This window comes from Thamnophis sirtalis, unplaced genomic scaffold, assembly GCF_051295495.1.
Source record: "Thamnophis sirtalis isolate CommonGarterSnake01/CBP01778 unplaced genomic scaffold, rThaSir2_p1.2 scaffold_6, whole genome shotgun sequence".
NCBI classification, from domain to species: domain Eukaryota; kingdom Metazoa; phylum Chordata; class Lepidosauria; order Squamata; family Natricidae; genus Thamnophis; species Thamnophis sirtalis.
The window spans coordinates 28,699,692-28,723,862 of NW_028261386.1; the positions used below are offsets into that span (position 1 = coordinate 28,699,692).

At 41.0% G+C, this 24,171-nt stretch overlaps 1 protein-coding gene across 2 annotated transcripts in view; it reads left to right on the forward strand.

Annotated features, from left to right (window-relative positions):
• The window catches only part of USP34 (ubiquitin specific peptidase 34), a 160,038-nt gene that overhangs the window by 23,689 nt on the left and 112,178 nt on the right, over positions 1–24,171 (forward strand). The window contains exons 3-11 of one of the 2 annotated variants that reach the window (XM_087717484.1): positions 539–962; positions 3,747–3,797; positions 10,951–11,100; positions 14,479–14,546; positions 16,206–16,398; positions 18,771–18,832; positions 19,252–19,333; positions 19,418–19,510; positions 23,672–23,797. In XM_087717484.1, the coding sequence (XP_087573610.1) occupies positions 539–962; positions 3,747–3,797; positions 10,951–11,100; positions 14,479–14,546; positions 16,206–16,398; positions 18,771–18,832; positions 19,252–19,333; positions 19,418–19,510; positions 23,672–23,797 (1,249 nt within the window). Of the gene's footprint in view, positions 1–538; positions 963–3,746; positions 3,798–10,950; positions 11,101–14,478; positions 14,547–16,205; positions 16,399–18,770; positions 18,833–19,251; positions 19,334–19,417; positions 19,511–23,671; positions 23,798–24,171 lie in introns of those variants that run through there. The other variant, XM_087717485.1, reaches the window with a different exon arrangement.

Consider the following 24,171-nt stretch of genomic DNA (forward strand, 5'->3'; position numbering starts at 1 on the left):
AAAAATGAAGTATCACTTGCATCCAGTGTTGTCTGCTAGAAAAGCAACTGTCAAAGGAGTAGATAGCCATACTTCCAAAATCTGTTCTGGTAGTTTAGTGGGCTCTCTAAAGAAGGGTGCAATTGAATGGGAAAGGTTGAAAAGAATTTCAGCTGTGATGACACAGTGGTTAGAATGTAGTATTGCAGCCTGACTTTACTCACTGCCAGGAATTCAATGGCTCAAGGTTGACTCAGCCTTCCATCCTTCGAAGGTTGGTAAAATGAGGACCCAGATTGTTGGGGGCAATATGCTGACTCTGTAAACCGCTTAGAATGGGCTGGAAAGCTCTGTGAAGTGGTATATAAGTCTACTATTTCAAGTGTAGATCTACCTGTGTGGTATTGGATATAATCCATATTATTTTAAAATACACAATTTAATGTTATAGTTTTTAAAATTGGAAGGATGCCATGATATTCACTTATAATCTAAAGTAGTTAGCACAGTTATTTGTAGAACTCTGAATTTTAATTTTTATTTACCTTTCTTTAAACAGGCAGTGTCTATGCTGTTTCAAGGAATATAAGCATTTGGAGATTTTCAACCAAGTTGTGTGTGCACTTATAAATCTAGTGATTGCTCAAGTACAGGCTCTTCGGGACCAGCTGTGTAAACATTGCACTATTAACTTAGGTTCAACATGGCAAGACGAAAATAATGCATCTGATGAGCCACTGAATGTAGAAAAAGAAACTCGTGGAGAAGAAGAGAATGAAGATAGACACAAAAGTACAGAAGAAAAAATAGATTCTGGGAGAGCTTGTATCCTGACAGAAGAAGAATCTGCAGAAGGTTCTGAGGCCTTTAGCATATGGAGCACTGAGGAGAAAGAAAAACTCTTGCTTTGTGTTGCAAAAATCTTTCAGATCCAGTTTCCTCTGTATACTGCCTACAAGCATAATACACATCCCACAATAGAGGTACATGTTATCCAGAGGTTTTTGTGTGTGAAAATGACCTAAAAGTTAGCTTTAATTCTTGAGTGTTGTAAAACCTGACAATATTAAGTATCCTATTCTTTGGAGTATATTCAGTTTCAGAATCTGAAAACTTTCTTATAACTCCTAACTAGAGATACAAGAACGGTAGCATTTTATATAAATGCATATATAGCAGGAGAAATGAAAATACTTAGTTGATTTGAATGGAACAAATTACCATGTTTGAAGTCATAATTACACTTTTACTATATTATGTCAAGCTGTAAAATTAGCTGCGGTTTGTTATGATAATTTTTTAAAATCACTAAAGTTGTACCAATATCTACATATTGGTGCAGTGTTCTCGTTCTCCCTCTCTCTCTCCCTCTCCCCTCTCTCCCACCCCCCATCCGTTAGGGTCAAGTGATACTACAAATCATTGATTCATAAAGAACCCTTAAAATAGACATGCTTTAGTTACCTTTTAATTATAGTAACATTAATTATAATTTATTTAATTTATATGCTGCCAGATTCCAAGCAAGTCTGGACAGATTTTCTAATGTAAACTCTTACTGTTTGGCAGTAATTCTTGCCTCTACATTTTCAGTTCTACCAGAGGGTCCGATCTAGTTTTGCATAACATGGGATTCAAATAACAAATGGAGACAGATATTTCAACATTTGGAAACACAGCTAAGCCATTTTTTTCCCAGTAATAAGTAATTGTGCAATTTTTTTTTCTCACTCAATTTTTTTATTTATTTTTTGTTCTCTTTCATACCATTTTAAGAATACATTCACATAATTGTTCTTCTTTACATTTGTCATTCTTATACAGTTATTATTTAATAGGTTACAATATACAGTTTGGGTTGCTTTATTTACCATCGCTCCCGCCTGTTTTAACACCACCTTGTTTTCCCTTCTTTTCTCCCTCCCTCCCTTCTCTACTTCCTTCCTTTCTCCTCCTCCTTCCCCTTCCTTCTTCCCTTACCTTTCTCCTACTCCTACTCTTCCCCTTCCCACCCTCTCATCTTCTCCTCTCTTCTGTTGTCCTCTTCTTACCTCTTTCTTCTTTCCTCCATCTTCCTTTCATTCTCTCCTCCCTCCCTTTCTTTTCTATTGTTGTAGGTGTCTCAGATATTTCCTTGGGATGATATTTCCACAAACCAAATATAATTTGGTATCATTTCCTATTCCCTTCTCTAATCTATCCTATGTTTTCCCCTCCTTTATATCTCACTCTTGAACATATACTTACATATTTAATATTTTCTTTTCTATTCTTCCTGCCCCCCCTTTTCCATTTAACAGTGCATCGTCTGGGTTCTATATCTTTTCCCTACTTTCTTTTCTAGTTTCCTTTCTCTTGCCAATCATAAAATCTTCCCCATCTCTTGAAATACTTCGATTCCTCTTTTTCCTAGTAATTGTGCAATTCAGATTTCTTGGGGTATTGGAAAAAATCACTATGTTTCAACGACTTAAATGGATGGTACACATAATATTTGTTTTTATTCAGTAAACTTCTGCATCACTCATCTCACTTAAGTAACTGGGTGATTTACAAACAAAAAGCAGGAAAAGTGACAAAATTAAATAGTATTAAAACCAGAATTAAAAAAATTAAGATTTAGAGGTCAAAAAAGTTGTAAAAGGCAGGAGGAGTGCCTTGAAGCCACAAGATTGCATGTCACTCTTAGACTCCCATGCCAATTGACAGAGCCAGGTCTTGACATTTTTCTGGAAGGTTGGAAGACAGGGGGCCTGTCTCACCTCACCTTCCTAGATCTCACCAGCTGTATTTCTTTAGCTGATTGGGTCTGCAAAGTATCCTCGTTGCTTGATCAGGTGGGATAGGTTGCTGAAATTCAGCAAAACAATTCTCAGGTGTCTTGGTGCCATGCCATGAGGAGCTTTAAAAATGATAATCTTGAATTGGACCCAGAAGCAGACTGGCACCCAGTGCAGCTTGTGTACCAGAGATGTTACTGTTACATGTCCCTCATGGGAGCACCCCAAACAGCTCATACTGTCACATTCTTTTGGATATTCGTGAATGGTAGCCCCATGTGGAGCATATTGCAGTAGTCCTTATGGGAGATGACCAAGGCATATATGATAGAAAAAAGAACCTCTTGATCCAGGACAAGGTGCAGTTGGCACACAATATGAAGTTGAGCAAAGGCAGGAACAAACATCATGAGTCCAGAAGGACTCCCAGATTATGCACCAGATCTGTCTGGGGCAGTGTAACCCTATCCAAAACCAAACATAGCAAGTCTTCAGATAAAAAAGAAGCCTCTACCTACAATTCCTCTGTCTTACTGAGATTCAGTTGAAGCCTGCTGTTCCCTATCCAGACTCCACACCTTCCAACCACCACAAAAGGGAATCCACAGCATCACTTTGTGAAAATGTACAACTACCATGTTTCCCTGAAAATAAGACAGGGTCTTGTTTTCTTTTTTACAGTTGTCCTTCAAGACATTGTTATACTATCCCCGAAATAGGTTTAAATCCTAGTTTCAGCATGTAAAGGGAGTTGTTTCCTTATGTTGGTAATTACTAAACTGAATAACTTACTAGTTTGGACAATATGTACAAATTAAAATACTATATTTTTACTGATCCTAGATGAGATACAAAGAGAGAACAGAGTAAGGGAATAATTGTATTCTGGATTTTATTTCTTGATAATTAGTATTTTCTGCTTATGTACCTTAAATTTTTACCCATTTGGAACATTCATAATTAAATAATTTATGCTTTTTTAAACAGGATATTTCTGCACAAGAAAGCAATATATTAGGGGCATTCTGTGACATGAATGTAAGTTTTCAATTTCTATTTAAAAATGCACAGTGTCAAAAATTATAGCCTACTATTTTTGTTCATGAAAGCATTCTAGTGGCTTACGTATTGTCCTGAATTCATTTGAAATAAAGTTTAATTAAATAAGTAATATCCTTAAGCTGCATTATACTGAATCAATATTACTTTCTGCAGCCTATTTATTTTATATATCCTCTGCCTTTCTACTGTAGCAAATACTGAAGGAGGCTATTATTTAAAAAAACGAATAAAAAGTGAAAATCTGAAAATAATATGGAAATTAATAATAAAAGGCTGGGGAAAAATATATTAATCCACACAGATTATCTAAATCAAAAATTTTCAACTAGTTGGCTTGCCTGGACCCCATTGAGTGAAGAATAGTTGTTTTTGGCTGCATATAAAATGTATAATACAGTAATGTATACAAATGCACATAGTGTTAAAAGTGTATGATCTTATGCTGTAGTACTGTCACAGTACTAGCTGTCAGGTCCACATGTGACCTATGGGAAGTGGGTTGGACATGCCTGATCTAAATACTAATAGAACAAAGGCTAAATATAACTTTCAAAAGACTGCATTTCATAGCCTGGAAGCAGTCCAGGGAAGGGCTTTCTCCTATATGCTTTTTTAAAAAAGTGGGAGGTCTCTAAAGATTTATTTATTATTTGTATCCCACCTTTAAAGAGGTATCTTTAAAATACATTCTGTTATAGGATTAGGGTCTTAATGATCAGGTTCTAAGCCATTTAAGAGTTTAGAGATGCCAACACCATAAATTGCCAATTAATTACTGCTTCATTTGGTGTAGATATTTCAATATAGGCATTTTATAATCTCTACAGCATAGATTGATATTTTCCTTATAGCTGCACCTATTGAACACTCACAGTGCAGTGCTCAAGATGGGGTAGAATCAAAAAATTGCCAAATCCAATTGCAAGGAAAGTTGTAGCTGATACCTTAGTCTGTAACCTTCTGCATGACTGGGAATGACAGTTGGCCTTACCTGAACTGTTATTTTAAGAGGGGTTTGCAGGATGGGCCAGAGATGGTATTATCACAGCCAATTGGCCTCAAGACTGGGTTGAAGCCTCTGGGCTCCTCTCCTCTGACTCCAGTTTCAATGCAGTATGTGCTCCCAAGATCCTGAAAACAAGTCACAAAGGAGACACCTCCAACCCCCAATACTGTCTATCTAACCTAGGGTGGGAATTGGCCCATCCTGCAAACACCTCTTAAAATAACAGTTCAGGTAAGATCAACTGTCATTTTCCAGAGTGAGTTTGCAGGATAGTCCAGAAATGGGACATACCCAAGTTTCGTCCCAAGGGTGGGCCCTCACTGATCAGACAGGACCTGTTGCAGGACCCTGCGGCCAAACACTGCGTCGGAAGATGCGAAAGCATCCAGCCTGTAGTACCAGATGAAGGGCGATGGGGATGCTCACGTAGCTGCCCTGCAGATGTCTTCTATAGGAGCCTGGGAGGCCCAGGCCGCCGAGGTGGAGTGGGCCGTGATGCCGGCTGGAACTGGCAAGTTCTGCGCCTTGTAGGCAAGGGCAATGGCCAGATGGATCCACCGGCTAATGGTGGACGGGGAGACCTTCTTCTCTAGCAACGAGGATTGGAAGGATACAAACAGAGCCTCAGACCTACGAAACTCCACCGTCCGCCATAAGTAAATCCGTAAGGCCCTTCTTACATCTAAACGGTGCCAACTGTGCTCCTGCTCCCTGGTTGGGTCTGGGCAGAAGTCCGGAAGAACCACCACCTGCGCCCGGTGGAAGACCGTGTTTACCTTTGGCAGGAAAGCCGGGTCCAGGCGTAGCACTGCCCTGTTATTGTGAAACGTGCATAGATCCTCCCTGGAGGAGAGAGCCCCCAGCTCAGAGACTCGCCTAGCCGAGGTGATAGCCACCAGGAACACAACCTTACAAGTGAGGAGCTTCCAGCTAACTGTCAAAAGGCTCAGCCATAAGGGCCCGTAGCACCGTGGGAAGGTGTCACGTAGGAAACCAGTTGGATGTTGGATTGTATAGATGAGACATTTCGAGTAAATAGAAGATATGCAACGAGAAACACTCTTCCAAGGGAAGTCCATGTAAGATTTACTAAAAAAGCACTAAAACTACAAATATTGCAAAAAATAAGAGATAGAAAATTGGAATACAAAGGTAAGGAGATCGTAACTTTAAAGCAAAATCCAAGGAGAGTGAGAGAAAAAAGAAGAAAATACCAATTTTTGATTACAATTCTACTCAAATTAGGAGTTAACTATAGATGGCTGATCCCGGAAGGTTTAATATTTGTATGGAAAGGACAAAGGTACAGAATCGATACAATTGAGAAAGCAGAAGCCTTTTATACAGAACATCTCAGAGGAAAGGCCAAGAAGTCTGGGAAAGAAGAACTTCTGGTGCAATTGTTAGACATACCTATAACTGAATCAGAGAAGGTGGAGGGTGCCATAAGTGGGATTGACATTGTAGAAGGTGCTGTGGGGGGGGGGGGAGAGATTAGAGAACAACGGGAACCAAGAACAACTAGAGCCATAAATCCTAATTATAAAACATAAAGATGGAAGGAACAAAATTGCTTTCAATTAATGTAAATGGACTTAATTTGGTAATCAAAAGAAGGAAAATATTCCATAAATTAGAAAAGCTAAAAATAGATATAATTTGCTTACAAGAAGTACACATTCAACAAAGATATGATTATTTATTAGTACAACCAAAACTTGGCAAAACTTTCACCTCTTTGGCAGACTGTAAGAAAAGAGTTGTGACTTTTTATATTAAAGATAAAATCCCAGCAAAACAAATTTATACAGATGAGGATGGAAGAATTTTGATTGTGGAAATCATGGACAATGTAAGGAAAATACTCTTAATTGCAATTTACGCACCTAACAAAAAGCAAGATGAATTTTATAAAAAACTACACAGAAAATAATTGACTTAGATTATGCTGATAATTTGTATGATGGGAGACTTTAATGGCATTATAAACCAGAACATGGATCATAAAACTCATAAAACAATAAAATCAAATAGAAAAACTCTCCCGAAATCCTTCTGCAAGATGATGGATGAAATCAATTTAAAAGATATCTGGAGAGAAAGAAACCCCACTAAAAAACAATACACTTTCTACTCAATAGACACTTATCATTCTCTAGAATTGATATGATTTGGGCCTCAACAGATCTATTTGGCAGTATAAAGAAGCTGAAATTGAACCAAATATTTGGGCCGATCACAACCCAATGACAATAAAATGGAGAGCACAAAGAACAAGATCTAGATGGACTTTAAACAACACGATACTGAAAAAGAAAGACCTTGTAAAGAAAATCGAAAAAGAATTGACTTTCTTTTTTAAAGAACATAAAAAAGAAGACACATCCTTGCAGAACCTTTGGGATACAATGAAGGCTTTTTCTAGAGGTCTGATAATAGACTACAAAAGAATGAGAAACTCAAAGAAAAGACAAACATCCAAAAAACTAGAAAAAGATTATAATGTGTTGGAAAAAGAATTACAGAAATCTGCACAAAAGAAAGAGATTAAAATAAGAATGGATATAATTAAACGGAAACCTGTGGACTGGTGGTGGACGAAGGTGGGCTGCCCCTTGAGGAACCTCTTAACTAAGGGCAAACTAGATAGCGGAGTGGGCCCCTCCCCAGGTAGCACCGTGGCCTGTGCCGCCAACTGTCTCCTAACCGTGGCTAGGGACAGGCCCTTGTCCAGGTCCTCCTGGACGAAATCCAGGACTTGAGGGACCGTGGCCCTGGAGGGGGCCACGTGGGCGGCCTAGCATCAGGAGACAAACGTCTCCCAAGTGGAATTGTAAATCCTGTTGGTTGACTGTGCGGGAGGCCTCAATGGTTCTGATCACCTTTTGGGACAGGAGGGCGCCTCTCAGGCGCTCCCACTCAATCTCCACATGGCCAGTTGGAGCCACTGTGGATCTGGATGGACCAACTTCCCCTGTAGCAATCTCACCTCCCCCCGGGGAATCCTCCACGGTCTCCCTGCCGACACGACAGACTCAGCCGATCCACGAACCAAGCCCCCCTGGGCCAGTAGGGAGCCATTAGGATTACTTCGGCTCCCTGACTACCTTCTGGATGACTCCGGGAAGGAGAGGTGGGGGGGAAGCGTACAGCAGCCCGACCGGCCACTTGGAGCGAAGGGCGTTGACCCCCTTGGTTCCCCGAGCTGAGAACCGAGAGAAGAACCGCAGCAGCTGAGCGTTGGACGGAGTGGTGAACAGGTCCACCACCGGTGTCCTGAACCTCTGGCAAATCCTCTGGAAGACCTCTTTGGACAGACTTCACTCTCCATTGTCTACCGTCTTACCTGGCTCAGCCAGTCCGCCTGATGTCTATGCCGGTGATGTGTTCTGCTTGGATAGAGCGCAGGTGATTCTCCGCCAAGTATCCCAGCGACATTGCCTCAGTGTGCAACGCTCTGGATCGTGTGTCCCCCTGTTGATTGATGTGCGCCTTTGCTGCAACGTTGTCAGTTAAAACAAGAACGTGATGATCTTTTACTGAGGTTTGGAACCGTCATAGGGCAAGGTGGACTGCCCAAAGCTCCAGCCAATTTATGTTGTGTTGAAGGTTGTTCTTTGACCACTGGTCCTGTGCCAGCTGGGAGCCTAGGATCACCCCCCAACCGAAAAGGCTGGCGTCCGTTGTCAGTATGAGGCGCTCTTGTTCCCTGAATTCGCAGCCCTCGAGCAAAGCTGGGGACATCCACCACTTGAGAGACATCACCACCTGCAGCGTTGCTGGTACCTTGAGCATCGAGTTGCTGGAGTCGGCCCTCTGATATGGCAGCAGCCTCCATTGGAGCGTCCTGGCATGTAGTCGCACCCACGGAACCACTTCGATGCATGAAATGAACTTCCCCAGCAGATCTGGTTAATTAACTTCAACAAGCTGGACCTGTGATCCAGGGAAAGAAACACTCGATCCAACCAGGAATCAATCACCGCCCCCAGATGTAGGATTCAGGTGGATGGGGAGAGAGTACTCTTCTCGAAATTAATTGAGAACCCTAAGCCCTGGAAGGTGTCAATGACCTGCTGGAGGTCTGATCTGGTCTGATCTAGTCTGAGCAGGAGACGCCCCCTTGCCAAGGATGTCATCCAGGTAGCAGAAAAGCCTGATAGGAATCTCCCTCAGATGGGCGGCTGCTACCGCTAACACCTTGGTAAAGGTCCTGGGGGCCAAAGCCAACCCAAATGGTAGAGCCCTATACTGGTAGTGAAGCCCTAAGAAGAAGAAATGGAGAAAACGCCTATGCTCAGGGAGGATGGGGATGTGCAGGTAGGCCTTCGTGCGATCAATGGATGCCATGTAGTCCCCCTCCTGGATCCCTGCCAGAATGGACTTGAGGGAAGCCATCTTAAAACGTCTATACACTAAGAATTGGTTTAGGAGCTTTAGGTCTAAAATGGCTCTCCATCCCCCCGATGATTTTGGCATTAGGAACAGGTTTGAATAAAACCCCTTGCCCGCCTGGTCCTCAGGGACTCTCTCTATGGCCACAATGTCGAGCAGGTGCTGGATGGCCTGCCACATCTGCTGGCGCTTGTCAACGTTCTTGGCCGGGGGGAACACCCGGAAACAATTGGGGGGAAGGGAAAAGAATTCCATAACTTCGTCTCTTTGGCTGGCATGGAAAGGGCGAGTGTCAGCCAAGGCTTTAAGCCTCCTAGAAGAGGCAGTGGGACGCTGCCTGGTGGAAGTCCCCTCCCCAGGAGACATGGGGGGGAGGGGATCTACCCACCATCAGGCAACTACTTATGACCACTCCTCATGCTTCCTGCGATTCGCTCCTCACCCCCACCTCCGCAGCTAGAATAGCAAGGTCCTCATTCCTTTTGTCGCGGGCCTCGAATTTTAAAATACCGCGGGGGCGCGTTTCGGGGTTGTTGCGGCTTCTCAGGGAGTTTGTTGCTGCCGTGCTGCTTCCCAGCCGCCTCTGCCGCTCCTGGGGCTTCCACGGCCTTCACGTGGCCTACACACTCTTCTGCGCCCTCTTTTAATGCTGCTGCAGCGAGGCCTGCTCTCTTTTAGGCTCCTGGGCTGTCGGGCTGGAAACCAGAGCCCTTTTGCCCCCACCGGCGCCAATCTGCCCTCTCATGGCTCCTCGTGGTCGCCGGCCAAAATGGCCACCGAAAGAGCGACCCAGCCACTGGAGCCTCCAAGCCTTGAGATTTAACCCTCGAGTAGCTGGAAAAAACCACAGCTATCGGCAGGGACTTACTGGGAGGTGAAGGAAGGGTCACCTTGTGAGAAGGAAGCAAGCTGAATTGAGGATGGCCCAAAAAAGTTGAATCAGATCAGGAGTCAAGAATTTACAACCTCTCTTTGACCAGACTGGATTGAAACTGGAGTCAGAGGAGAGGAGCCCAGAGGCATGGCTTCAGCTTCAACCCAGTCTCGAGGCCAATTGGCTGTGATACCATCTCTGGCCCATCCTGCAAACTCACTCTGGAAAACATAATAATAGCAGTAGCACATATAACACTTCATAGTTCTTTACAGGGTTTTCTAAGTCAGGGTTGTCAAACACAATCACATTCAGGGCTGGAATCCAACATATTGCAATGTTTTTTGCCTCACTTATTGTGGTTTGTAAACCATATTCTGTGCTTTTAACAGAATATCTTAATGAGTGCTATATACATCTGCATAAAGTATGTGTAACCAATTTAAAAGAACTTATGCTACATTTTTACCGTTGGATGAATAAACAAGTATAGCTTCACTGTTTTATTGTATATAGACTGAATAATTGCACCTATATTATAGTTAACTTCAGCTTTTTCAGGAATTTCAAAGAGTTCGGCATTGATGTATAAACCCAAATACATGCAAACGGATATGAAATGTGAAACTACATAAGTTTCATATATAGTATTTCACAACATTACATAGTTTTAATTTTAACACTTCGTTCAAAATCAATACAATGAATTGTGCATCAAATGGAACTTACATAAATCCTGAAATATTGCTTCAGTGCTCATGAAGAAAAGATTTCAGAATAGCTTGTAGGCATGTAATTATTTTGAATGAGAAAGATATATGTGGATTTTTAAAAAATTGCTTTTATTTCTACAGGATGTAGAAGTACCATTGCACTTGCTTCGCTATGTTTGCTTATTTTGTGGAAAAAATGGCCTATCCCTCATGAAGGACTGTTTTGAATATGGAACTCCCGAAACTTTGCCATTTCTCATAGCACATGCATTTATCACTGTGGTTTCTAATGTAAGTATATGTCTACAATTTTCTAATTTTAATAATGCTACATGTAGCACATATAGCATATCACAGATATAAAGTGCCAGTTGGATCCAGCCAGGTCTCCAGCCATTATTGCTGGTCAATCCATCAGGGACTGTTATTCTCCTATAAATTGCCTAACTCAACTGAAAAGTACGTAATCAGCAGAGGACGTTGGATTCATCATTGGATTCATATCATGGATTCCCTTCAGCTGTCCTTGAAGGCCAATACCAGAAGATTCCTTACCTGGAGAGACCATGTCCCTGTGACTCTAGATACACAGAAACAACAGCACATGGTTTTTCAGTGCCTATTACATAGACATTCATACTACTGTGTTTCCCCGAAAATAAGACGGGGTCTTATTTTCTTTTGACCCACAAAATATGGCTTGGGCCTTATCAGGGGAGGGCTTATTGTTTTGGGGTTGCCTGGCGGCTGCTCTCTTGTGAACAGGCTCCCAAAGAGCGAGGCACAGCCTCGGGCGAACAGCTGCGTTGTGCTGTCGCAGCAGCGCAACACAACAGCAATGAAGTGACCACGATCATAAGCAACCACCCAGAAAACCTCCTTTTCAGCCGGGCACAGCGCCATTCACTGACCTAGGGGTATCGCCAAGCCGGGTGAGCGCCTGTTTGCCGCCTGGCTCCCGCGGCTTAGTACCTTTGCAATGCCCCTAGGTCAGTGAATGGGGCTCTGAATGGCTGGAGAGGGGGGTTGCGCGAGCGGCTGTTCCAATCCCGCTCGTGCACCTCCAGTCTCACAATGCCCTGACCCAGCTCTCCTTGCATAGCTAGGGCACCTCTGGTGCCATCCCAACATGGCTTTTTCGGCAGCTTCCAAACCGAGTCTTCCAGCAGTGGCCGCTCTGGGCGTACGCTCTATGGTTGTGGGCTAGCTGTGGGCAGCAGCGGAGGTGCCCTGGCTCTGCAGGGAGACCTGGGCCAGGGATGTCAAGCAGAGCACCATTCACTGGCATTTCAAAAGCGACGAGCCGTAGGAGCCGGACACCAATGACAGGCACTCATGCGGCTTGGCGATACCCCTAGGTCAATGAATGTTGCTGTACCTGGCTGGAAAGGGGATTTGCCAGGTGGCTGCTTACGAGCGTGATCGCTTGATGGCTGCTGTGTTGCGCTGCTGTAATAGCACAACATAGCTGTTCGCCCCTGAGGCTATCCCTGGCTATTTCAAAGCCCGCTCACAAGAGAGTAGCCGCCTGGTACCCCACCCCCTGCAGCTGGGCACAGCACCGCTCACCAACCTAGTGGTATCCCAAAGGCACCAAGCAAAGTGAGCACCTCCCCCCCCCCCATTCCCACGGCTTGGCATCTTCGGGATACCGCTAGGTTGGTGAGTGACGCTCTGCCTGAGTGGAGGGATGGGGGTCGTCCAGGGGGGTTATTTTCAGGGGAGGGCTTATATTTTTGCTCACCCGAAGAATGTGGCATGGCCTTATTTTCAAGACATGTCATATTTTCGGGGAAACACAATAGCACCATCTCACTATTATTACATAAATACCCAAGACAATTCTACACCTCCCTACTGCTTTAAGGTATTCTGTTATCAGGTTAGCCACAGCAGCATTTAATATCTGTCTGATGATGACCTGTATTATAACCTTAATGAGCATGTAATTTGTTATGCTAGAGTGTGCTGTAATAACTTTCGTTTGCCACATACTAACATAGTATGTTATACAACCACTTATATTCACACATACACGACCTATATTCCTCTATACCCATTTATTTATTGTTTTTTGAAAAATAGTTTTTATTAAACATTTTTACCTTTAAAAACAGGAGAAAACGTAAAAAAAAGAAAAGAAAAAATAAGACAAACATAATAAGATACAAAATAGTTATACAGTCTTCTGTATTGGCATACATGTTTAGCCTTTGTAGTTAGCCTCTATACCCATTTAATGTTCCTAATCCTTCTTTTAAAGCCCTTTTCAACTTTTGTTTTTATATATACTTTCTGTTTTATATCTTTTTGTTTTAGTGCTTTTTGAATTAACTGCACCCCATCCTCCTTGTGCTGGTCTTTGACTGTAATAAAGATTTGTTTTGATTGACTGGTTTCATAGATGTTATATTGGAGTGGCAAGAAACCCCAAAGCAACCTCCATAAAAAGATTTAGAGCTAGGATCTCTCTCTGACTCTTCTACGAACACTGATTGGAACTGACCTTGGAGGAAAGAGGAGAATCATACAAAATAGTGCCCTCCCTTATTGTTATTACCCTCAGTTGGTCCAGAAAGATACTATAATCAATGGTATCAAAAGCAGCTGAAAAACCCAGAGTTGGAAGGATGGATATACAACCCCCATACTTGGTCCTCCAGAAGTATCCATAAGTTTGACCAATGCAATCTCTGTATTATAATCGAACCTGGAGTTCACCTGAAAAAGGTCCAGATAATTTGCTTTCTCCAGGTACTTAAAAGTTTAGCATCTGTCATCTTGTCTGACTGGAGTTTGGAGAGAAGTTATCTAGCATTCTATCAAAGTACATGAATACACTTCAATGTATATGTAACTTGCAACTTTTCATTGTTCAATCAGAACTACCTTGCTTTAAAACATACATATTTGATTGATTTTGTTGTTTTATCCCTATCTGAAGATTATGCAAATTCTACAATATTTTCTTTAATAGCCAAAAACTCTAGCCAAAAAGTATCATCCAGACCTCCTCCCCTGAATGAAAATAACTTGACTGTTTCTTGTTTTGTAAACAGACTTTTTGTTTTTGCTTTGGCCTGGCTTTTACAGATTTCTCTGGACAATCCGGCTTTTCTGCCTTGCTCTTTTTTTCTATTTTCTCTTAAACTTGTCCTGGTTCTTTCATTATCACTGGAAAATGAGATGTAGAATCACTAATCTGCTCTGCACACACATAATCTTGATGAAACCAGCTCATACTTTCTGACACATTTTATCTAATTTGTTAGTAATTTAAATTATACCTTTATCCCCAGCCTCCGGACCATGGCCCACTAGTAGGCTGCAACCTATTCAGAACAAGGCTACACAAGTGGCAAGTGAGTGCACTTGCAGCTTCACTTGTGCAAGTGGTGATCTCTCATGCTTACGTTCAAAGCTCCATTTGTGTGAGCAGTGGGCTCCTGCTTGTACAAATGGAGCTATGTGCACTTGCACTCACACCCACCACTCACACAAAGCCATCCCCTCTTCCCTCCTCCTGGACCACCAAGCTGGAAAGATTGGAGACCTCTCTGTTATAGGAAAAAAATATTCCTCATTCTACTTGGCAAATAAATGTATCTTAAGTTTGTTGATGCAAGACATTTCAGTTTAAAGTGTTCAATTTTTGTACTTTTTGCATAGATCAGAATATGGCTGCACATCCCTGCTGTCATGCAACACATTATACCTTTTAGGACCTATGTCATCAGGTACTTTTTGCACTTATTTCTGATTCCTGAAATTTATTTACATAAAATGCTAACCTATTTGGCCCCCTTATAGTACTGTTTGAACTTATCATATAGAACTGTGATGGCGAACCTATGGCACGTGTACCACAGTGGCACGCAGAGCCATATTAGCAGGCACGGCAGCCCTCAGTTCTGGCGCACGTGTGTGCGCTGGCCAGCTGATTTTTTGGCCTTCCGCGGGAGGCCATTTTCGCCCTCCCCAAGCTTCAGAAAAGCCACTGGAGCCTGGGGAGGGTGAAAAATAGGCCCAACGGGCCAACCGGATGAACTTCCAGTTGACCCGTTGGGCCTGTTTTTCACCCTCCCCAGGCTCCAAGAAAGCCCCAGAACCTGGGGAGGGCAAAAAACGGACCTACCGGGCCCACCGAAAAACTGGCTGTTTCCAGGGGGAGGAGGGCTGTTTCCAGGGGGAGGAGGGCTGTTTTTGCCCTCCCCATGTTCCAAGAAAGCCATGCGCGGGTCAGCGGGGGGGGCACACACATGTGCAGGGGGACAGCATGGGGGGAAATTAAATTATGGGTGTTGGGCATGCGAGCGTGTGCGACAGCGCGCATCTGCATGCTTTTGGCACCCAAGGAGAAAAAGGTTCCTCATCACTGATATAGAAGGTACCCAGAGCATGTCTGCTCTGCCAGATTTGCAAGATAGACAGATTCAGTTGGAGATAGGCTTATGTAATTCAGTGCTATGTCATGAACAGATTTGTTAGGTAACCAGCACCATAAAATATACTCAGAAGCATATTAGGATGCCAGTGCAGCTTGTATAACGTTGGTAGTGCATGGACATACCTGTACCTACCCGCACTATTGCATTCTGGATGCTTAGCTTTAGTATTTTAAGAAATCAATAATTATATTGGGACAACATTTTGGGGGGGAAACTTTTGCTTCCTGAAAAACATTTGGTGATTATGATAGATGCCTTCAAACTAAACACAAATAAAATTTTGGAATGAGGAGATGAACCTCTTGATTGCTCTATCAGTTGAATTTGTAATCATTTGTTATCAAGCTATAGTTCTAGAAATAAGCCATACCCATTGTAATCTAGTATCCTCCACACATGTTGAACTACAATTGCGGGAAAGAAATTTGGCAGTATAATCATGAGATACTAGGTTGGAGAGGCTATTCCAGAATGTGAAATTTAGACTTTATTTCTGATTGTTGTATCTAAAAGCCATTGCTTTTAGCAATGGATAGAAGAAATCTGAATTCATCCACCCATTAAACAGAAAATTAAATCCTGCTTGAACCTGAATAAAGTCAAAGTACTTCTACCAGTCTAGTTCTGAGGAAACAAATGGAATAGTAGTATATATGGTGGATAATGTACAAATGTAAGAAATTAAAAATTAGATAAAATTGTCAAAAGTCATATGGATTTTCACATGTATTTGATAACAAGTTTCAAATGCTTTCAGACAAGTCTTTTCCCAAATGAAATTACATTTAAACTTACTTTTATTTAACTTAAGACTGGTTTCTTATGACTTATAATTGTGCTATTAAGGTTTCTATAAAGTTATATATTTTCAATAAAAATTATGACTGGCAAAATTAATTTGACTTGTTTTGTTAATATTAATTTGATCTTCCTTGTATTTCTGCTTAGGTATTTATGCAAACTGTCGGACCAGGAGTTAAGACAGAGTGCAGCTCGTAATATGGCAGATTTAATGTGGAGCACGGTTAAAGAGCCATTAGATACTGCCTTGTGTTTTGATAAAGAGAGTCTTGATCTTGCTTTTAAGTACTTTATGTCACCAACCTTAACCATGAGATTGGCTGGACTTAGTCAAATAACAGTAAGAAGCTTTTGAATATATGTAGACATATAGATATACAAATAAATAAATATATGTAAAACTGTTCTGAGGCAATACAGATAGTACTCAACTTACTATCACAATTGAGCCCAAATTTTCTGTTGCTAAGCAAGACATTTGTTAAGTGAGTTTTGCCCCATTTTATGACCTTTCTTACTGTGGTTGTTAAGTGAATCACTGCAGCTGTTAAATTAGTAACATGGTTATTAAGTGAATCTGACTTCCCCATTGAGTTTGCTTCTCAGAAAGTCACAAAAGGGGATCACATGACCCCAGGAAATATTTATGACACTGCAATTGTCATAATTATGAGTCAATTGCCAAATATCTGACTTTTGATCATGTGAGCACTTACAATGGTTGTAAGTGTGAAAAACAGTCATAGGTCATTTTTTTTCAGTGTCATTGTAACTTAGAACGGTTGCTAAACCGTTCTAAGTTGAGGGCTATCTGTATCATTTTCTTTTCTTCAAAAGTTATGATTTTACTGTCTAAGTAGAATTTGGCCCCCAACACAGCAGAATAAGATGATAGGTTATTGAAATGAGAGAATGGGTTGTATAACTTAGGACTATTTATAGGGGTATGACTTTCCAGTAAATTCATCAAGGAATGGCTGAAAAAAGAAGGAAGGAAATGGAAGTGTTCTAGAATGGCCAAATCAAAGTTTAGATTAAATCCCAATGAGATGCTGTGAGGTGATTTAAGGCAATCTATATGTGAAAGAAATGCATCAAGGATAACAATAACAGCTGGAAGGGACCTAGAAAGTCTTCTAGTTCAACTGCCTTCCCAAGCATTCCAGACAAATGGCTGTCCAATCCCTTCTTAAAAACCTCTAGTAATGGAGTACCTGCAACTTGTGAAAGCGAGCTGTTCCACTTATTAATTGTTCTGATTGTCAGGAAATTTCTCCTTATTCTATGTTGAATCTCTCTTTGATAAGTTTCCAACCATTACTTCTTGTCTTGTCAATTGAAAAAAATTCTACATGATGAGTGGGAAAAAGTTTCTTCTAGAGAATATCACAGGCTTGTAGGCAGTTACAAGAAATGCCTACCTGAGGTGGTTTCTGCTGCCAAAAGTGACAATAGCAGATATTAGAGGAAATAATGTACTTCCTTATTACATAGAAAACTACCCCTGCTTAGAACTATTTGAATATACCCTGTTTCCCTGAAAATAAGACACCCCCCCTCCCCGGAATAATAAGCCCAACCAAGCTTTTGACTGCATGGACTAAAATAAGCCCTCCCTGAAAATATTGCAACACAGCAGCAACCATGAGATGACCACGCTCCTGCACCTCAAGAATAATAAGATCTCCCTGAAAATAAGGCCAAGCATTTATTTCAGGGACCAAAAGAAAATAAGACCCTGTCTTATTTTCGGGAAAACACCGTACATACCTTACTATACTTTAGCTCAGAGGTGAGTTTTGGCCGGTTTGTCCTGGATCAGGTGATCTGATAGTGGTAGCGGCAGGAAGCTCTGCCGGGATATTTCTGCTGATGCACGTGCACGAGCGAACCGGTAGTAAAATAAATTAAAACCCACCACTGCTTTGGCTCACTACATGATATCTGTGAAAAAAATTAAATTCCACACAATTTAATGGAACCAAAACGATCAAGGGGCATTTTGATCACACAAGCCCACAAAAATGGCATTAATGGTTATTTGTAAATAAGATGAAATATCTTCACAAATACAGCAAATTTAAATTAAGGCAGATATTTGATGTAATATTCAAATTTTGCAAAAATTTGTTGGAAGAATCTTAATGAAATAATTGCTGTTTCTTCAGTGTATGCTAACTATATTTTTAAGGAGAGAGAGAGTAAATCTGGTTTTAAACAAAATGTACAGCAAAATGTATATGATTTTGTAACTGAATTCAGATAGTGTCATAATCCATGCAGACTTTTTTAACAACAATTTGCAAAACCATATACCATGATTCCAAATTTCAGTGGCTTTGTTCGCACACAAGAAGCTAAGCCAAACAATCCATTATTTTACATATTCACAGGCATTTTTGTTTGTAAAATAAATGGATATTTTAATATTGTGTACAATACAAATGGTTGTAATGAGAAAAATAAGAAATTGCAGTTCAGTTCATGTATTTTAACCATAAAAGGAAAACAACCTTTTGCAAAAGATTTTAATGAATAAATTTGAGGTAAGAACCTATTTTGATTAACTTGCTGTTTTTATTGGCTAAAGTATATTTCTTTAGTATTTTTATTATAAAAATAGAGATTACTTAACTTTTGAATGATACTTCATTTCAATCAATTGTATCTTTTTGGCATTTATAAATTTAAAGTATTTTTTCCTACTTGTAGAATCAACTTCATACTTTCAATGATGTGTGTAATAATGAATCCTTGGTTTCAGATACAGAAACGTAAGTATCTTTTAAGTTTGGAATACTTTCATTTAACTTCGCCCCAACTACATTGCAGTCAACAGTAAAATTTCATTAGAATTCAGTATGAACTGTGATTTTGGAGTCATTCAATGCCAAATGCAAAAATGATGGTTATTTTAAGTTTTATATGCACATCGTATTTTAAAACACATTAACTAAAAATCTTAAATCCTCTCTGGAAGGTTGAATTGCCCCTCCAATCTTTCAAATATAAGTCCTTTCTTTCCCATAAACGTTTACTGATTTTCATCAACTGCAAAAGGATGTTCCATACACCAATAGGGGAGAGGGCTTATATAGTGCTCAGACTAAAGAAATTGCATGCCCCTAACTATTAGATAACAATTAATGGAAGTTCTTTAATTACCTTCTTATGTTTTCCCCCTCTTATATAGATCCATTGCTAAAGAACTTGCAGATTGGCTAATCAACAACAATGTAGTGGAACATATTTTTGGACCAAATTTGCATATTGAGGTATGTTTAATATAAAGCAAGATTGTCTCCCTTTATTATGAAGTTTAAGTTTTAATGTTTTAATGTTGATTTAATATTTTCCAGATCATTAAACAGTGCCAAGTGATTCTTAATTTTCTTGCTGCTGAAGGCCGGCTTAGTACTCCGCATATAGACTGCATATGGGCTGCAGCACAGGTATACCCTTGCTTAAGAATTATGCCAAAAAGTGGTCTCAGGCAAAATACTATTATGCTAAAAAAATAAAAATAATAGAAAGGCTTGGGTTTGGATGGAATGAGAAATGGATTTATTCAATATGGCAGGTGTACAGTAAATCCCTTCTTTTGAACCTGAAAGATTTGTAAAGCTGCAAAAGCCTTATGTGTTTGCAGCTTATTCCCATAGCACTACATTATGATTTTAATTATATCTAAATTAGATGTGTTTCTTAAATATATGTATATATGCTTATGTTATTTTAAGTTTAGTGTAGATGCTGTTCATTGTTTTGGGATCTTTATTACCGTGATTCCCCGAAAATACAACAGGGTCTTATTTTCTTTTGCCCCGTGAAATATGGCCTTGGGCTTATTATCAGGGAGGGCTTATTGTTTTGGGGTTGCTGGGTGGCTGCTGCCTTGCAAGCGGACTCCCGAAGAGCTGGGCACAGCCTCAGGGGCGAAGCAGCCATGAGGTAACCACGCTCACAAGCAGCCGACTGGCAAATCCCCTCTCTAGCCGGGCAGAGCGCCATTCACTGACCTAGGGGGTATCACTAAGGCGCCAAGCCACGTGGCGTTCTGCCCACCCCCCAGCTCCCGTGGCTTGCCACATTTGGAATACCCCCTAGGTCAGTGCATGGAGCTCTGCCCGGCTGGAGAAGGGGGTTGCACGAGCGACTGTTCCGCCCTCAGCCTCACCAAACCCTTGCGCAGCTCTACTAGGGCACTGCCGCCGCCACCACCATGCTCCGAGCATAACTTCCAAACTCCAAAACTCCACTGCCGAGTCTTCCAGCATCGGCCGCTCTAGGAGTGCTCTCTATGGTGGGCCGGCTGCCGGACAGAGTCTTCCGGACAGAGTCTTACAGCACCCGGCCCACCATAGAGAGCACTCCAAGAGCAGCCGACGCTAGAAGACTCGGCAGTGGAGTTTGGAAGTTATGCTCGGAGCGTAGCGGCGGGCAGTAGCACGCGGCGGCACCCTGCAGGGAGAGCTGCACAAGGTCTTGGTGAGGCTGGGGGCAGAACAGGCGCTCGCGCAACCCCCCTCTCCAGACGGGCAGAGTTCCATCCACTGATCTAGGGGGTATCCCGAATGTGCCAAACTGTGGGTGCTGGGGGGCGGACAGAGCACCCTAAGGGGGTATCGCCTTAGTGATACCCCCTAGGTCAGTGAATGCACTCTGCCCGGCTGGAGAGGGGATTTGCCGGGCGGCTGCTCGTGAGCATGGTCACCTCATGGCTGCTTCCCCTCTGAGGCTATGCCTGGCTCTTTGGGAGTCTGCTTGCAAGGGAGCAGCCGCCAGGCAACACCCCCCTCCAGGCAGGCAGAACGCCACTCCCCAACCTAGCGGTATCCCGAAGGCAGCAAAGCAACATGAGCGCCTCCCCCCCCCGGCTCCCGTGGCTTGGCGCCTTCGGGGTCTGTCTGGCCAGGGGGGGGGGTTGTCCAGGGGGTTTATTTTCCGGGGTGGGCTTACATTTTTGCCCACGTGAAACATGTGGCAAGGCGTTAGTTTCGGGACAGGTCGTATTTTCGGGGAAACATGGTAGGAACAGCTACTCTGAATTAAAACATGTAGCGGTCAAGTGATATCAAATCTAGTGCTCAGGCACTCTGATGTGTTAAGTGCCTTCAGCTGGACAATGCCAGCTGGCGACGCCTCGGAGTAGGGCCTTCTCTGTTGCCGCTCCGGCCCTATGTAATGAGCTACCCCCAGAGATCCGGACCCTACCCACTCTCATGGCCTTCCGTAAAGCTATTAAAACCTGGCTTTTCCGGCAGGCCTGGGGCTGTTGACCTCTTGATTGAGCTCCAGCCCCCCTTTGATTGGGTGCATGTTGTTTTTCTTCTTAATCTTGTTGTATCTTATTGTTTTAATCTTTTTTTAAATATTTTTCATTTCTGTAAGCCGCCCGGAGTCCTCCGTGATTGGGCGGCCTATAAATTCAATAAATGGAAATGAAATGAAAGTGTGTTTTTCTTCAGCATGCTTGGCAAGTTAATTTAATTCCTTTGATTGTTTCAAACCATCAAGAGTTGGACAGCCTCGAAATTTAAATAAGTAAACTTCAAAAAGGAAAGAAATTTTCAGATAAAGCATAAAAGAGCAGCAGTTGGATATTAACTACTTATTGTTCAACTTATATATGCTCCTAGAAACTTTGAAGCATTTTTCATATCAGAGCAGTTTAAATATAATATAGATAGTCCCCAACTGAAAACCATTCATTTAGCAACCTTTTGACATTACAATGGTACTAAAAAGAGTGACTTAACTATTTTTCACACTTAGAACCTCTGCAGCATCCCAATGGTCACAAGATCAAAATTTGAATGTTTGACAATTGGCATGTATTTCTGCAGTGTTTTGGGGTCATGTGATCACCTTGTGCAACCTTCCAACAAGCAAAGTCAATGGGAAAACCAAATTCACTTAACAACTATATTACTAACTTAACAACTACAGTATTCACTTAGTAACCCTGGCAAGAAATGGGGCAAAACTCATTTAGCAAATGTCTTACTTAGCAACAGAAATTTTGGGGCAATTGTAGTTGTAAGTCAAGGGCTACCTGTATAGCATACTGGGGTTCATTTATTATTTAATACAAATTTTTAACATCATCATTATTAGATGTCATGGCATTCAATGAATTGGTACTGCAAAGACCAGTATCCAAAAAATGGAAAGCAATCTCCCAAGTGTATAGAAATGTTTCATTCGTGTTTCCCTTTTCTATCATAAGATAAAGGTAAAGTCCTTTTTTACTTGAGTTTGACTCCATGTGACTATTTTAATGTCTACTTTTTCAGCAGACATATAATAAATCCTTGTATGTAGATCAGAAGTAGAGGGATTTTAAAGCTTGTATTTGTGAAGACTGCTATATGGAGTTCTAGTTGCTGCTGAACATAGTACAGGCAGACTTCAATTTATGACCACAGTTGAGCCCAATATTTCCATTGCTAAGCAAGACAGTTGTTAAATGAGTTGCATTCCATTTTATTACACAGTTGTTTGCCACAGTTGTTAAGTGAATCATGCATTTGTTAAGCAAATCTGGCCACCTCCATTGACTTTTCTTTTCGGAAACCAACTGAGGTTACAAATGGTGATCACATGACCCTGGGACACTATCGGTCATAAATACATGCCAGTTGCCAAGTCCAATTTTGATCACATGATCATGGGGATGCTGTAAAGTGTGAAAAACAGTGAGAAGTCACTTTTTTTCAGTGCCATTGTAACTTCGAAGGGCCACTAAATGAGTGATTATAGGTATATATTGCGAATTGTGCAAATGCTTATCTTTCACCAACTTAAGATTCCTAAAGATTCCAACCATTTTAAAAACAAGCAAAAACATAATATACCAAAGCCTAATATACCATGGTGATGAATTAATATTGAAAAAAATCATGGTTTTATTTGATAATAAATATCATTTTCTTTCAGTGCTAATCAGTGGACCTTTGGCCAGCACTGTAATTACTTTTCTGAATTAGATATTTCAGTACTAAATTAATTTACGTTTAGATTTACTTTCTCAGTTTGTTTTAAAAAATGTTTCACATCTCTAATTGCCCTTTATGATTTGATATTATTTTGTATATTTCTATGTTCATTATCACAATTTTGTAAAATATTTTAGAAGAGAGAACATGGTATTAATGAAAACTAAAACTAAAAGAGACAGGGTGTTCATAAAATGAAAAAAATGTGTTTTGAACCTGATACTTCTGAAATCTGAAGGTTCAGTCAAACCCTGTCTCTTCTTTATCAGAAACAAAGATACCTACTTTTTAGATGGTGTCATTGTTCTCTGCTGCATGGCTTTAGAAAAACTTGTTTTTTTTAATGGTTCCCTCAAAACACTTCTGCTCAGAACTATTACATTTTAGTCAGTATATGGAATAAAACACCCATATTTCTTTCTGCATCTGGGTAAAAAAAATATGTTTCCGTTTGGATACACAAACACCCATTTCTCTTCCATGTAAAGGAATGATGTGTGCATGAATTATTTTGCTGATACTTAGAATATACAAACTTCAATTTGCTTATAGAAGCTGTTAGGAAGAGGAAAAGCCATTTCTCTTAATAAATTGACTTTCTCTTTCTTTTTAAAGTTGAAGCATTGTAGCCGCTATATACATGACTTGTTTCCTTCATTGATCAAGAACCTGGATCCTGTGCCACTCAGACATCTTCTTAATTTAGTTTCCATCCTCCATCCAAGTGCACATACCGAACAGGTAGAAATAAATGAATTTAAAGCAATATTTTCTCTGGCTGAATTTTTTTCCATATATGACTTTTTTAAAATTAAGCAAAATTACATATGAAAGTAGTAGGGGAAATTATGGAATTGCTGATTGAATAAATTGGATGCCCTTGTTCCAAAAAGACGGAGAGGAAATTCATTTATGTGCATAGGTTTACTTAGATTAGAGGCCAATATTTACATCTCTTATCTCTTTTTTTTGCTGTAATAGAAAAAAATTAAATTAGGAAGATTCCATTTGAGCCTACATTGCATTTGTGAATTTATGGATAACAGCATACACATTTACAATTTATGAATAACACAATACCCATTTTTGATATTGTAATTTATTATCCCTTCACA